Here is a 14433-nt window from a genome sequence, read left to right as displayed (position 1 = left end):
TTAATACCAAACTTTTATTTTGATTAAAAAATAGTTGTATGAAGCTTGAAATATAACACTAATAATTTTATAGCAGCCATTTTACAATAGTTTCACATGTCGTGAAATGGCTGTTCACGGTAAAGTAAAATGATAGCAGTTGATATTTAAAAATCAATTTTCAACGTTACACCTGCACGGCCCTGATTTTAAATCATACCATTTTAGGCCCATTCCAGACCGAGTCCCAGGCCCTGTTATTAATATAACTTAATATTTTACACGCTTCCCAGGCTCAAGTCTATAGGTGGGAAATATAAAGCAAGCCTTTTATTTTAGGGGGGGGGGGGCTTAATTTTAATTTATATATTCTTATTTTTTACATAGTTTTAAATAGTTATCTTTTAATTTATATTTTAAAAGAAAGTAGGATAGAGCTAGGGGTTAGAAAAAATTTAAAGAATGGATAAAGATGTAAGGAACATTATTTGTTTAGGAGATGTAGATGAAGAAGCTTATAAGGTATTAGCCCCCACTTATTCTAGGGAAAATTATAAAAAAACTATATTTATGGCATATTAAACTTAAAAAAGTAAAATTAATTTTTAAATTTTTTTTTTGAAATACATAGAATAAAATCTCAGAAATGTCGCAGTTTCGAAATATCCGAAATTAGTTAAAAATTAAATAATGGTAGTATTTTGATCTGCTTTACCCGATCCTATCCAAACCCACTAATTAAGATTTAAAATTATAATAAGGGTTTTCATATCAATTTTAAAATATTATTTTATGTAAATTTTGACAACAGTCCAAATGTAAAAAAATAGTCTACATTTGCTTAATTTTAAATTATTAAATAACTCCATAGCTCTTATAAATTTAAAAAATATTTAACTCTCTCATATATATATATATATAACTGGATATATTATAATTAAATTTAACAAATTCGTGCGTTGTTGATACCTTATTTAGTTGATTATTTGTTGGCACTGGCTATTGTTGAGCATTAGTTTTTCTTAAAACTTTGTTTGTAGCTATCCATTAAGCATGGTACGAACTTTTGAAGATGAGAAAAAGTTTATGGAAAAAATAAATGCTAATACCTGGAAAATTAAGCAAGGATTTGTGCCTAATATGAAGGTATTTGGATAATATTATATATAATTTATAGATTTATATTTAGGTAGAAGGCATTTTCTATATAAATGATTATTTAGAAAGGTTAATGTTTGATGAATTACTTCAACATTGTAAATATGGTGGTACTGGAGGATTTTTACCTGCAGTTAAACAAATAGCGAATGTCGCTGCTCTTCCTGGAATTGTTGGAGTAAATCAATAATAAAAATAAAAAAAATATATATTAAATAGCATTCCATAGGATTACCAGATATTCATTCTGGATATGGCTTTGCTATAGGTTTATTTAAAATATGTGATAAATTATTTAAAAGGATATAGGTAATATGGCTGCATTTGACATTAATGATCCACAATCAATTGTCTCACCTGGTATTTAAAATATGTTTAGCTTAAAAAAATAATTAATACAAGGTGGAGTTGGCTTTGATATTGCTTGCGGTGTTAGATTATTAAGAACAAATTTAACCTTAAAAGATGTCCTACCTGTCAAAGAAAAACTAGCTCAAAGTTTATTTGATCATATTCCAGTTGGTGTGGGATCAAAAGGTATCATTCCAATGAATGCAAGGTTTACTATTATCACATCTTTTAAAAGTATTTTTTATATTAAGGTCATTTTCAATTTTATATGAAATTAGTTTATATTGTTTTAACCTTTACAATTAATTTTTCAAATTTATTATTGAAAAATTTTACAAAGGGATTTAGAAGAAGCTCTAGAAATGGGAATGGATTGGTCATTGAGAGAAGGTAGACCATATATTTATTTTATAGAAAAATTTCTAACAATAAACAGTCCCATAGCCATAATTTCAAATTGGAGGGAGGGATCTTTTTTTTAAAAAATTGTATTAGTGGAATAACTAAGAGAGAAGGAGTCTAGGTATTTCTAACACGGGGATGCAAGATCTTCATTGAAATAAAATGGGTGGACAAAATATAGGAGATATAACAGCAAATTCTAATTAAATTTCCTTTTTTGCCAATTCTTAAATTAGTGTGAGAGGTTAATATTGTCATTGGCTAAGAGGGGTATAGAAATACCTGGATAGAAGTTTCTTTATTTATTTCCCCATATATGTAGTGTTGTTAAACGACTCAGTCGAGTCGGCTTAACTACGACTCAAGTTGAGTTTTTAGTCAAAAAAATCGTCTCATTTTTACGACTCGAGCTATGAACTTGATACAAACTCAAGTTATGAACTTGAGTCTTATACTCAATAAATAGTTTATTAAATTTTATGAAACTCAATTGATTATAATTGGTTAATTGTGTAAAACCCACATTCGTGGCTGACTAAACTAGCAATGAGCACAAACCATAAGCACAACCAATATATTTTAAGTTGTTTTTTCTTGACCTTATTAAGGTATATAAATATATGATTATTAGATACATCAATCGATAGCTAATTAGAACTATTGAATAATTAGCTAACCAAGCACCACCTTTCTATGGCAATTACTACGTAGGTTAGGATTATTATCTGCACCAAATATTGATATGATGGATTGGTATCAAATAAGCCTAGTTCTACCTAAATATGGTGTATATACGTTTGACTTGGGAGGGGGGTAAAAAAATATGGTTACTCGTAGTGTTGTTAATCGACTAAATTTAGTCGGACTAACTAATAGTTTTAGTCAAACAATTCGACTAAAAACTTTAGCGACTAAATTAGTCGATTAGTCGACTAATTTGGTCGACTAAAACGACTAATTAGTCGACTAAAAACGACTAATAAGTCGACTAAAAACGACTAATAAGTCGACTAAAACGACTAATTTAGTCGACTAAAACAACTAATTTAGTCGACTAATCAGAGAAGATAAACAAAAAGAAGTAAAGTGAGAATTTGTCATTAAAATAACTATATGAGTTATATATAAGTTATTTTTAATATATTTTTTTTTGAATTTCTTTTTCTTTGAAGGAACAGGTTAAAATTTTAAATTGTTATTTTTGAACTTTTTTAAAATTATTTTAAAGCAAGGTATAAATATATATTGCATACATGCTATATTAAAATTTCAGTGAAGATGTACCATAGAAAAGTGACAATTGTCATAATCGTCATTTATAGGTTTTTTTGAAGCAAATGGGTAAAAATATATATTGTAAACATGTTAAAATAAAATTTAAGCGAAGATGCACCATAGAAAAGTGACAATTGTCATAATTGTCATTTATAAGTTTTTTGAAATTTTTTCTAAGCAAATAGGTAAAAATATATACTGTAAACATGTTAAAATAAAATTTAAGCGAAGATGTACCATAGAAAAGTGACAATTCTCATAATCGTCATTTTTAAGTTTTTTTGAAATTTTTTGAAGCAAATGGATAAAAATATATATTGTAAACATGTTATATTTAAATTTCAGTGAAGATGTATCATAGAAAAGTGACAATTGTCATAATCGTCATTTTTAAGTTTTTTTGGAATTTTTTGAAGCATATGGGTAAAAATATATATTGGAAACATGTTATATTTAAATTTCAGTGAAGATGTACCATAGAAAAGTGACAATTGTCATAATCGTCATTTTTAAGTTTTTTTGAAATTTTTAGATAAAAATATATATTGTAAACATGTTATATTTAAATTTCAGTCAAGATAGAAAAGTGATAATTGTCATAATCGTCATTTTTAAGTTTTTTTGGAATTTTTTGAAGCATATGGGTAAAAATATATTTTGTAAACATGTTATATTAAAATTTCAGTGAAGATGTACCATAGAAAAGTGACAATTGTCATAATCGTCATTTATATGTTTTTTTGAAATTTTTTGAAGCTTTTTTTTTAGTTATAGTATATACTACCAATGTACAAAATTTAAAAAAAAATGAAAAGGGTAGGGTTGAAAATTGACTTTTTTGTCGATTTGATATGGAATTCACCATGTATTTTTACCCATTTGCTTCAAAAAATTAAAAAAAAACCTATAAATGACGATTATGACAATTGTCACTTTTCTATGGTACATCTTCACTGAAATTTAAATAAAACATGTTTACAATATAAATTTTTACCCATTTGCTTCAAAAAATTTAAAAAAAACTTAAAAATGACGATTATGACAATTGTCACTTTTCTATGGTACATCTTCACTGAAATTTAAAAAATTCAAAAAATATTAAAAATAACTTATATATAACTCATATAGTTATTTTAATGACAAATTCTCACTTTACTTCTTTTTGTTTATCTTCTCTGATTAGTCGACTAAATTAGTCGTTTTTAGTCGACTAAATTAGTCGCTTTTAGTCGACTAAATTAGTCGCTTTTAGTCGACTAATTAGTCGTTTTAGTCGACTAATTTAGTCGCTAAAGTTTTTAGTCGATTTCCTCGACTACGACTATTAGTCTTAGTCGGAAGAAATCAACTAATTAACAACACTAGTTACTCGTATAAAATTTTTGACCATCGTATTTCTCTTAATGGGCATGTTTAGACCTTAACATTTTATTAACTTTTGTACAATATTAAGAGAAAAATATCCGCTAGATTGCCAAATTAGGGTTTAATTTGGGTTCAGGAATTTTAAACTCTATTTAATGGAAATTTTGTTAACATGATCTTAATAGAAATTCCAAAAATTAATATCCTTCTTTTGGAAATAAAGGATTCCTAACATTACCCAGAAACCGTTTGAAAAAAACGTTATGTATGGAAATTATCTTATTTATTATTGCCTGAACTCTTTACTGATTTAAATATGGAAAATTATAATCTTCAAGAATAGTGGTTAGACATAATCGATTATAATATATATTATTTAAAAAAATAATATCATTTTCATCCATCATATAAAAACTTTTATTAAAAAAAGGATTTATAATTTAAAAATTTTATTAAAAAATATGGATTTAAAATTTTAATATATATTTTTTTAATTTCATTCAAATAAAAATAATAATAATTTTATACTAAATCTCTGAAATAATAAATTCTTATTTCTTATAATTTGTTAACGCCTAGCTGGCACCTAATTAAGGGGTGGGGGGAATAATTTTATTGGTATATAAAATTAATAGTTTTTTTTATTTAATTTTTTTTTTAATAACGAAAATAATCACTCCCTTTTTCCTTTCCTCTTTTTAATAATATATTATTTTTATTTGTTTTCTTGATACTTTAAAATAAATAAGATCAAGAGCTGTTTAAAAAATTTTTTATAAAAAATTGGGGGGGGGGAATTATTTTTTAATCTCTCCCCTTATTTCTTTCTCCCAAAATAAATCTATCTTTATTGGGCTATGCTATTTTAAAAAGTTATAAAAAAGTAAAAAATTTTTGTAAAATTTTTACCATAAGAAATTTTTTTTTAATAAGTACAATATGATTTTGTTAAATATGAAAGAATACATACTCAATATCAATATATAAAATCAATTACAGATAAAATTATTGAAATTTGCACAGAAAATAAAATTTCTGCACTTATGAAATCAGGCACCCGATCATATTGTAAATATATGGTGAATTCCATATCCCTTCAATTTTTCTTAAATTTTGTATACTGGTAGTATATACTATAACTAAGAAAAAAAATTAAATTTTACCTTCCAACACTGTTTACCCGCTAAGATATAGCCTTTTAAAGCGCGGAAAAACGGTACATGAGTCAACCCTAAGAGCCTTTTGATCGAAAAAATGATCTGTATATTAGGTCAGATAAAAAAAGGCAGCCCAAACCTTAGATAGTCCTTTAAAAAACGAAAGCCTTTTGATCGAAAAAATGATCTGTATATTGGGTCAGATAAAAAAAGGCAGCCCAAACCTTAGATAGTCCTTTAAAAAACAACCCATATTTTAGATCGGATAGAAAATATTTTTTTGTTGACAGAATAAAATGACTACAACTTTGGGTTGAAGTCGTAAAAAACGACCCGATGTTTGAGTCTGAGTCGAAAAAAGGACCCAACTATTCGTCTTCTAGTTGATTAAAGTATATAACTCGTATATAAATTATCTATCGATTGATACCTCTAATAACCATATATTTATATACTTTAATAAATTCAATAAGAAATATTAAAATATATGTGTCTGTGCTCAGGGTTCATGCCATAGCTGATTTAGTCGATTTTAGAGCCAAGTGCCAGGTCTGGGTATTTAACAATCAACAATTAACAACACTAATATAAGTAATCGAGTTTCATAAAATTTAAGTTAACCTGAGTTCACGACTCAAATTTATAACTAGTTCATAACTCGAGTTGCGACTTGAGTTAACGACTCAAGCTCACGACTTGAGTTCACGACTCAAGTTCAGAACTCGTGTTATAAAAATGAGTCGACTAATCGACTCAAAACTTGACTCGGTCGAAGTCGGTAGAACTCGACTATTTAACAACACTATATATATGAAAATATAATTTTTTAAGGTAACTTTATTTTAATTAAATTACTTCATTGATTTTTATATTTGAAGTATATGTTTAAAAGGAATGAGTAATATCAAGGAGGGAAAATTTGTTCAATGACAAATATATGTAATTTAGACCTCATTAGTAAAACTCTAGTTTTGTTTTTTGAGTTTATCTTAAGGTAGAGCTATTTGTATTATTATCATTTATAGATTGGATTCTCATATGTGGGAAACTTAATTTTTCAAAAATTGTTCCAATTTTGACTTTTAATTTATCACTATTTCCAACTTTTTAAAACTAATAATGCTTACAGATTGAGCAGTAACATTATGGTACCATTTTTAAAATATGTAAAAAAAACAAACTATTTTGCTTTTTTTGTGCAAGAAAAACGTTTACCAATTTGCATGCTATCAAACATTTCAATTTGTGTAAACTACATTAATTATAGCGATTTTAAAAAGAATCATTTTAGATCAGCAAAAAAAACTTAATGATATTAAATTTCTAAATACATTATTTAGATAATACTCCAAATGCTCTTGTAGAAAGTTGGGTAATTAGTAATTACTCTATTATTGTCACAATAATCGTGGTTTTTCTTGAAAATATAACTCAATTTTGAAGAAAACAGAAATAGATTAACTCGCACCTCAAGGTTTAGCAGATTTTCTTTGGCACTCGTCTGTAGAGTGAACTGAATTAGCCTATTTTTAGTCATTTCCCAACTTAACCTAGCAGTTATGTCCCAACTTCTAGTATGATATTCTATGAATATACAGGTTTCCCATTCAAAAATAATAAAAGTCCCAATCAAAAAAGGAAAAGTGTCAATCAAAGAAGGAAACGGTCGATCAAAAACAAAAAAGGAAAAGAATAAATGTTAATCAAAAAATGAATAGTACCAAAGGCTTAGGAAAAGTGTTAATCAAAAAAAGGAAAATTCTCAAATTAAAAAAAAAATTTATTTCTTAAATTTTTAGTTTTTTTTAATTTTTTTTACCTTAAGTCATTTTTAATCTTTTCTCAATTTTTCTTCTTCTCATTTTTGATCATTTTTTATTGTCTTTTTAACCATAATTTATTTCTCTCCCCTTCTTTTAACAAATTTTTCCCCTTTCTTCATCCTACCATTTATTGACTTTTTATGATTTTTTTCTTATTTTACTTAATTTTTATTTCTTTTTGGCGATCAAATTTTTTTTATTAATATTTTTTGCCTATCAAATTATCACTATAATTGCTGAATTAAATTAAGCGTTTGATTATAATGTACTTTTTTAAAATTAAATAAATTTGAACTATAATATCAAATGATATGTAAATTAATAAATTAATCATATGTATTCTTATTTTAAATTCTAATATTTATACAAGCATTCAATATTTCTGATCAAGTAAATATTTTTTTTTGTAGTATATTCTTTGATCTATGAATAATTAAACTTAAAAATGAGGTAAATATTATAATCTAAAGAATTTCAGTTTTTTTTGTCAATCATTCTATTTGTTGAGTATCTTTAGAAAAAATTATTGTGTTTTGAAAAATAAAATCAGGAAGATATGGTAGTAATGAGGAAAAAGAATATTAATAGTGCAACAAAAGCTTTTAGTTGATGCTTTAAAAAATAGTATCACAAATATAGCATCATGTTTTAAAGTAAACTATAAAACTGACAAATATAAAGTATCCTATCTCAAAAATGGAATAAAATATAATGTACCCAAAGGAGGCTCACTTGCATGCAAGAAATTAAATCAAGTACAAGAAGAATATACATTAAATTATGTAAATTTGAATTACACTTTATCCTTAAAAAAGTTATGTAAAATGATTAAAGAGGGATATGATGCAGAAATATCAAAAAATAAGGTATCAAGGTTACTATCTGGATTTAGGTATCGTTTTTTAAGGATATCACTACATTTCAAATATTGAGATTCGCATAGAATACATCAATTGATTTGTGGGTATAGTCTTGAAAGAAAATCTATCGATGAGAGCAGGTTTTCAATATCAATGAAAGGGTTATATGGTTATTCACAAATAGATATAAAGGCTATTAAAAATGTACGAGGGATAATGACATTAATTTTACTATCATTGTTACTCTCATGATTACAAGAATATTCAGATTCGAGGTTTTTGATGGCCCTTGAAAATCTATACACTTTAGAAACTTTGTAAATGAAATAAAAATCATTTTGAAGAAAGTAATATAATGAATATGATTATTGTGAGGGATAATGTTCTATTTTATCATAACCATACAAATAGAGAATTGATAGAGAGGAGAGGGCATACATTAAAATATTTACCAACATACAGCCCTTATCTAAATCCCATTGAAAATGTGTTTTTTTCATTGAAAGGATTTTGATTAAGATCTAGTAACGAGGAGGAATTAATTCATTTTATAGAGCATGGCGAGGGAGAAATATCTGTGAATGCAAAGAATTGTTTTAGATAGAAACCTATATTCCAAAATGTAGAAGAGGGGAAATTATTAATGATTAATATAAATTTTTGTTTCTTACTATATATACATCGTAATTGTAATGAAATATTTTTACATGCAAAAAATATTAATAAAAAAAATTTGATTGCTAAAGAGAAATAAAAACTAAGTGAAATTTAAAAAATTAAAAAATAAGTAGAAAATAATCATAAAAAGTTAGAAAAAGGAAAAAAGAAATGTTAAAAGTAATATAAAAATAGAGGAGTAAAGAAAAATGACAAGGAAAATAAATAAATTATTTTTAAAAAGATTGATCAAAACGAGAAGGAAAAAAAAATTGTGATAAGATTTAGAGAAATAGAAATTAAAAATGACTCAAAGAGATCGCAAAAAATAATAAGGAAAACCATAAATTAAAAAAAAAATAACCATTTTCCTTTTTGTTGGGCCTTTTCATTTTTAATCGACACTTTTCCTTTTTTAATCGTATTTTTTCCTAAGCCTTTGGGATTTACCTTTTTTGATTGTCACCTTTCATTTTTTTGATTGTCATTTTTCCTTTTTTGATTGTCACTTTTCCTTTTATGATTGGAACTCTTCCTTTTTTGGAAAGGAAACCTTATATATATATTGTGTATAATGAACATACTATACGTTTTCTTAATTATTTTTATTTGTTGTAAATTAAATTAGGTTATGCCTGGGCAGAAGACAAAGAGCACTGTGAAGAATATGGGCGAATGCTACAAGCTGATCCTTCTTGTGTTAGTAATAGAGCCAAAAAAAGAGGATTGCCTCAAGTTTTATTACATATTTTTTTTTAATCATGTCTGCATAGGCCGAGAATTTGTGGACATTCTCAGCCCAGACAAATGAAAAAAATGAAATAAAGAGATCATAGAACAGCGTTTAATTTTTATTTTATTATTGAAAATTGGCTTGGTAAAAATTTTTTTTTACATACAAATATAAAATAAGTGATAATAAAGTCAGATTTAAATCCAACACAAACAAGGTTCATTCAAAATTTTACTATTAATATAATTTTTGGTGCTTTTTAAAGTATATGAAAAACGAAACAGATATTATGAATTTGATAATCAAAACTTAAAATTTATAAATTATTTAATTTCTTTAGAATTGTGCTTTATTGATGCATATCAGTTTTCGAAAGAATTTTTTTATAACGAAATGTCAAATCTGTTATTCCATTATTAGTTTTATACTTTATATTACATATTTAATCTTATTAAAAAACCATAGCTTGGAACATTAGGAGCTGGTAATCATTACGCCGAAATTCAAGTTGTGGAAGAAATATTTGACAAGCATTCTGCGGCAAAAATGGGTATAGAACATGTCGATCAAGTATGCGTTATGATTCATAGTGGAAGTCGTGGTTTTGGTCATCAGGTGGCCACAGGTATTAAATTAGAATTTTCCTATTATTGATTGTGATTAAAAAATGTGGTACCTTTTATCTGTAATCTTTTGTATATTATAATTCACAAAGTTAATAGGTTATTATCGAAATCTTTTCTACATCACATATACTATTTATTACCAAATGATTACAATCTCGTTAAATTACCAAAATGTCACATATTATCAGAATTTTCATCTTATACATATTTTAAAACTAAAAATTATTTGCCAAAACAAATTATTTCCTAAAGCGTTATTCTATATTTACCTATTTTTAACTTATATTATAGCTCTCTTTTAGACAAATATAGCCCTTTTCTAGAAACAATGATTTTTCAAAAACATGGTGTTCTTTTCCTTTGTTAAATGACATTATGTTTCTGAAAAAGGACACTGATTCAATCTATATATTTTTATGTTTTAGATGCTCTGGTCGAAATGGAAAAGGCCATGAAGCGTGACAAGATTGAAGTTAATGATAGACAATTGGCTTGTGCTCGCATCAACTCCACTGAAGGGAAAAATTATCTTAAATCTATGGCCGCTGCCTCTAATTTTGCCTGGGTTAATCGGGCTTCCATGACTTTTTTGTCTAGACAAGTTTAATATTTTCTATATATTTACATTTTTGCTAAAGTAATTTTTATTGACGTATATAAAATAATAACTTGAACATATAGCTTTATTTTTTATTCATAAACCAATAATGAGAAAATATGAAATACAAAATATACTAGCTTCTCTTTTTACATATTAGGCTTTCGCTAAAGTATTTACCTGCACCCCCGATGATCTGGATATGCAAGTAATATACGATGTAAGCCACAATATCGCCAAAATAGAGGAACACTATGTCGACGGAGCTATCAAAACTCTATTAGTGCATAGGAAAGGATCCACAAGAGCGTTTCCACCCCATCATCCACTTATACCAATTGATTACCAAGTTTTAATATGATCAATTTTATGCTTATAGTTTGATTTACGTTTAATTTTAAATATTATTAAGACTATATTTTAGAAATAATAAATATTGGAATCTAAATTTTAGAGGTCAGCAGTAAAGATTATAATATTCCTGTCAGCATAAACATTTGACTTATCATTTATTTATTCGTTTTGTTGCATATTTATCCATTTTAAAATATCATTGATGTTAATATATATAAAAATTTCCAACTCTTCATAAGTTAACAGGGCAACCAGTTTTGATTGGCGGTACAATGGGAACATGTAGCTATGTTTTGACCGGAACAGAAAAGGGTATGCAGGAAACTTTTGGGACTACTTGCCATGGCGCGGTAATAATAGACAGAGAGAGGTCTGCATTGGGCGCGTTTTTAACACAGGCGTTCGCCAGCCCATTGTTTAAAAATTCTTTTTTTATTTATTATTTATAATTATTCTATAAAATTAATTTTTTTAAAAAATAGGAAATAAAGATTAGCAGCATTTTTTATTGGTTTACATACTTTTATATAATTTATTTTATTAATTTGTGGCTTAATGTTGACTAAATTTTTTTTGAATAATGAAAGTTTGATTTTTGAATTTCGGTATCGGTTAATTTAAAGTATCGGCAGGATACATATACTGATTTCTGCCACTAGTTTTAGCCTGATAAGATACATCTATGTTTATATTTTCTATAGACATATAAAATTATTTTAGAGTAGGGCTGTACCAATATTTTTGTCGATATTGAAATGACTAATTATAAATATTTATATCTCAGAATTGGCACAAAATTGGCGGCTAATTTTCATGCGTAAACATCTTGAATTATCGATATAACATTACAACTTGTTATAAACAAAAATAATAGGAAGCATTTAGAATCTGACGATTTAGAATTTGTTCAAAATTGGATCGGTTTCCCGGATCCAAAACCTAGGCGATTTTGTTTGCCACTACCAACCCCTCCTTAAAATGTATTTGTTTGATAATATATTATTAAGTGTTATTAATATTACAAGATGTTTGTATATCAAAAAATTCTCAATATTGTGCCAATTTCGAAGTATACACATTTATAACCATGCCATTTAAATTTCGGCAAAAAATCGGTTTAGCCCTATTTTAAAATTATAACTTTCAATTCATATTTATTATTAATTGAGACAAGCTTATCGGGTATTTTAACTCCTCTCCCTTAATTTATTAGGGAATTGTGAAGATTTTATTATATCTAAATAAATGATTATCTGGAAAAGTTTAGGCATACAAGACGTTGACATTCAGCAATATTTCAGGAAACTTTTTTTTTCATTTTAAGAGTTTTGTGTAAATTTTAAAGGGGTTATCTATTTAAGATTTAAATTTTTTATATACAATAATCACTATATTAGGGTAGGGCTATATCTCGTGCTAAATCGAGAAGAAATTTGGATTACCAATCAGTGCTGGACAAATTGGAAAAGATGGGAATATCAATCAGAGTTGCGTCTCCTAAATTAGTCATGGAAGAAGTTACTTATTTTTTTTTTATTTTCTAAATAAAATTTATATTATTAATCTAAATTTTAGGCTCCGGAATCCTACAAAAACGTAACCGATGTTGTGAACACGTGTAATTTTGTTTATATTTATAATAATACAGAGATGCACTGTTAATTAATCGATATTGGCCTACACCTTCAAAACCGATATTAATGGGCGATACTTAAAAATGCTAATTTATCTTGCTAAATTTAAAAATAAATAGTCTACACTTATACTATTTATAATTAAAAAATTTATAGAAAAATTTTCTGAACCGATGAAAGCAAAGAAAGAAGGTGCCGTTAATCTCTACTTCCTATTTAATTTACTATATAAATTTCATAAATTAGTTATAAATGAAAAATAGATTTATCTTTGTTTTTTTGCCAATAATTAATATACATCATTATTTTTTAGTATCGGTGTTATAGGTCGATACTTTTTAATATCGACATTGGTATCTATATCAAAAAAAGGTGATATCTGTGCATTTCTTTTATAATGTTCTTAATAAATATATAACCCATAGAAAGGTAATTGTTAAATTGTGAAATATTCGATTAGTATTGAATTTTATATTTTCTTTGTAAAGTGATATTATTTATTAAGCAAGACATTTTTTAATTAAAATTTTTAACTCCTATTAATGTTATAATCTTCAAGCTACATTTATATTTAATACAATTAGGCCATGCTGTGGGTATTAGTAAAAAATGCATCAAATTGAGACCAGTTGCTGTTATAAAAGGATGAATTATTCGGAGTGTATTAACGACCTTTTATTTCTTGTTTTATTATATATTAAATTATATGTACGCATATAAATTTAATTTATTTAGTTTACACAAATTAGACAAAATGCAATATGAGACTAAAACATTATAACGCACAAATTCTATTTATGTAAATATTTTATATTTTTTTTTAAAAATATTTTATGACTATTTAATAAATTTGAATATGTTTTTAGAAAATAATAATTTAGATCAATTCCTATCTAATGAATATTCTTCCAGAATAAGTTATAAATATCATTTAAAAATTGTCCCAAATATTCCCACTCGGTAATAATATGTTTTTGAGACTTTTTATGGTTAAATAAATCTTTGATGTAAATTATCCAGCTCATATGACCTTTAGCTTTATGGAGTTTTTTCAAATAGTGTCTATGTAAATCAATTTTTTTGTCCCATTGCCCAGATCTCGAACTCCATGTAAATAAAATTGTAAATGTCAAAAATCCTATTAAAAAGCATTGCACAAGGGTCAAATCTTGTAGTCTATAAGCCAAGTTTCTTAAGATGGTACTATATATATTCTCCTTAATTTTTTTTATTGTAAATATTTTATAGAATATTATAAAACTAAATAAAGAAAAATATTTATATTAATTTGATAAACTCATTGACATAAATAAAGATCTGTAAATTCCGACCTGTTTTAAAAATATTTTAGGGCTCGGTCTGGCCTATTATTTTTTATTAAAATTCGGGCTAGCCGCGCTTAATTATCTTTTTACAGAATAATCTAAGTAAAAATAACATTTTTTCTAAACCTATAAAAAT

General features: G+C 26.1%; 1 protein-coding gene across 1 annotated transcript; it reads left to right on the top strand.

Annotated features, from left to right (window-relative positions):
• The first annotated feature begins 1013 nt into the window (after window positions 1-1013).
• On the top strand, window positions 1014-13749 carry LOC135929649 (RNA-splicing ligase RtcB homolog). The gene is made up of 14 exons (XM_065466335.1): window positions 1014-1125; window positions 1169-1315; window positions 1357-1405; window positions 1447-1497; window positions 1540-1696; window positions 1829-1878; window positions 9656-9762; window positions 10226-10385; window positions 10812-10987; window positions 11145-11333; window positions 11578-11688; window positions 12736-12855; window positions 12914-12956; window positions 13557-13749. The coding sequence occupies exons 1-14, from the start codon at window positions 1033-1035 to the stop codon at window positions 13619-13621; spliced, it is 1518 nt and encodes a 505-aa protein (XP_065322407.1). The 5' UTR covers window positions 1014-1032; the 3' UTR covers window positions 13622-13749.
• The last annotated feature ends 684 nt before the right edge of the window (window positions 13750-14433 follow it).

This window comes from Gordionus sp. m RMFG-2023, chromosome 5, assembly GCF_954871325.1.
Source record: "Gordionus sp. m RMFG-2023 chromosome 5, tfGorSpeb1-WG-v2, whole genome shotgun sequence".
Lineage (NCBI taxonomy): Eukaryota > Metazoa > Nematomorpha > Gordioida > Chordodea > Parachordodidae > Gordionus > Gordionus sp. m RMFG-2023.
Note: the sequence above shows the minus strand (reverse complement) of the source record. Positions and strands in the feature narration are given on the sequence as shown.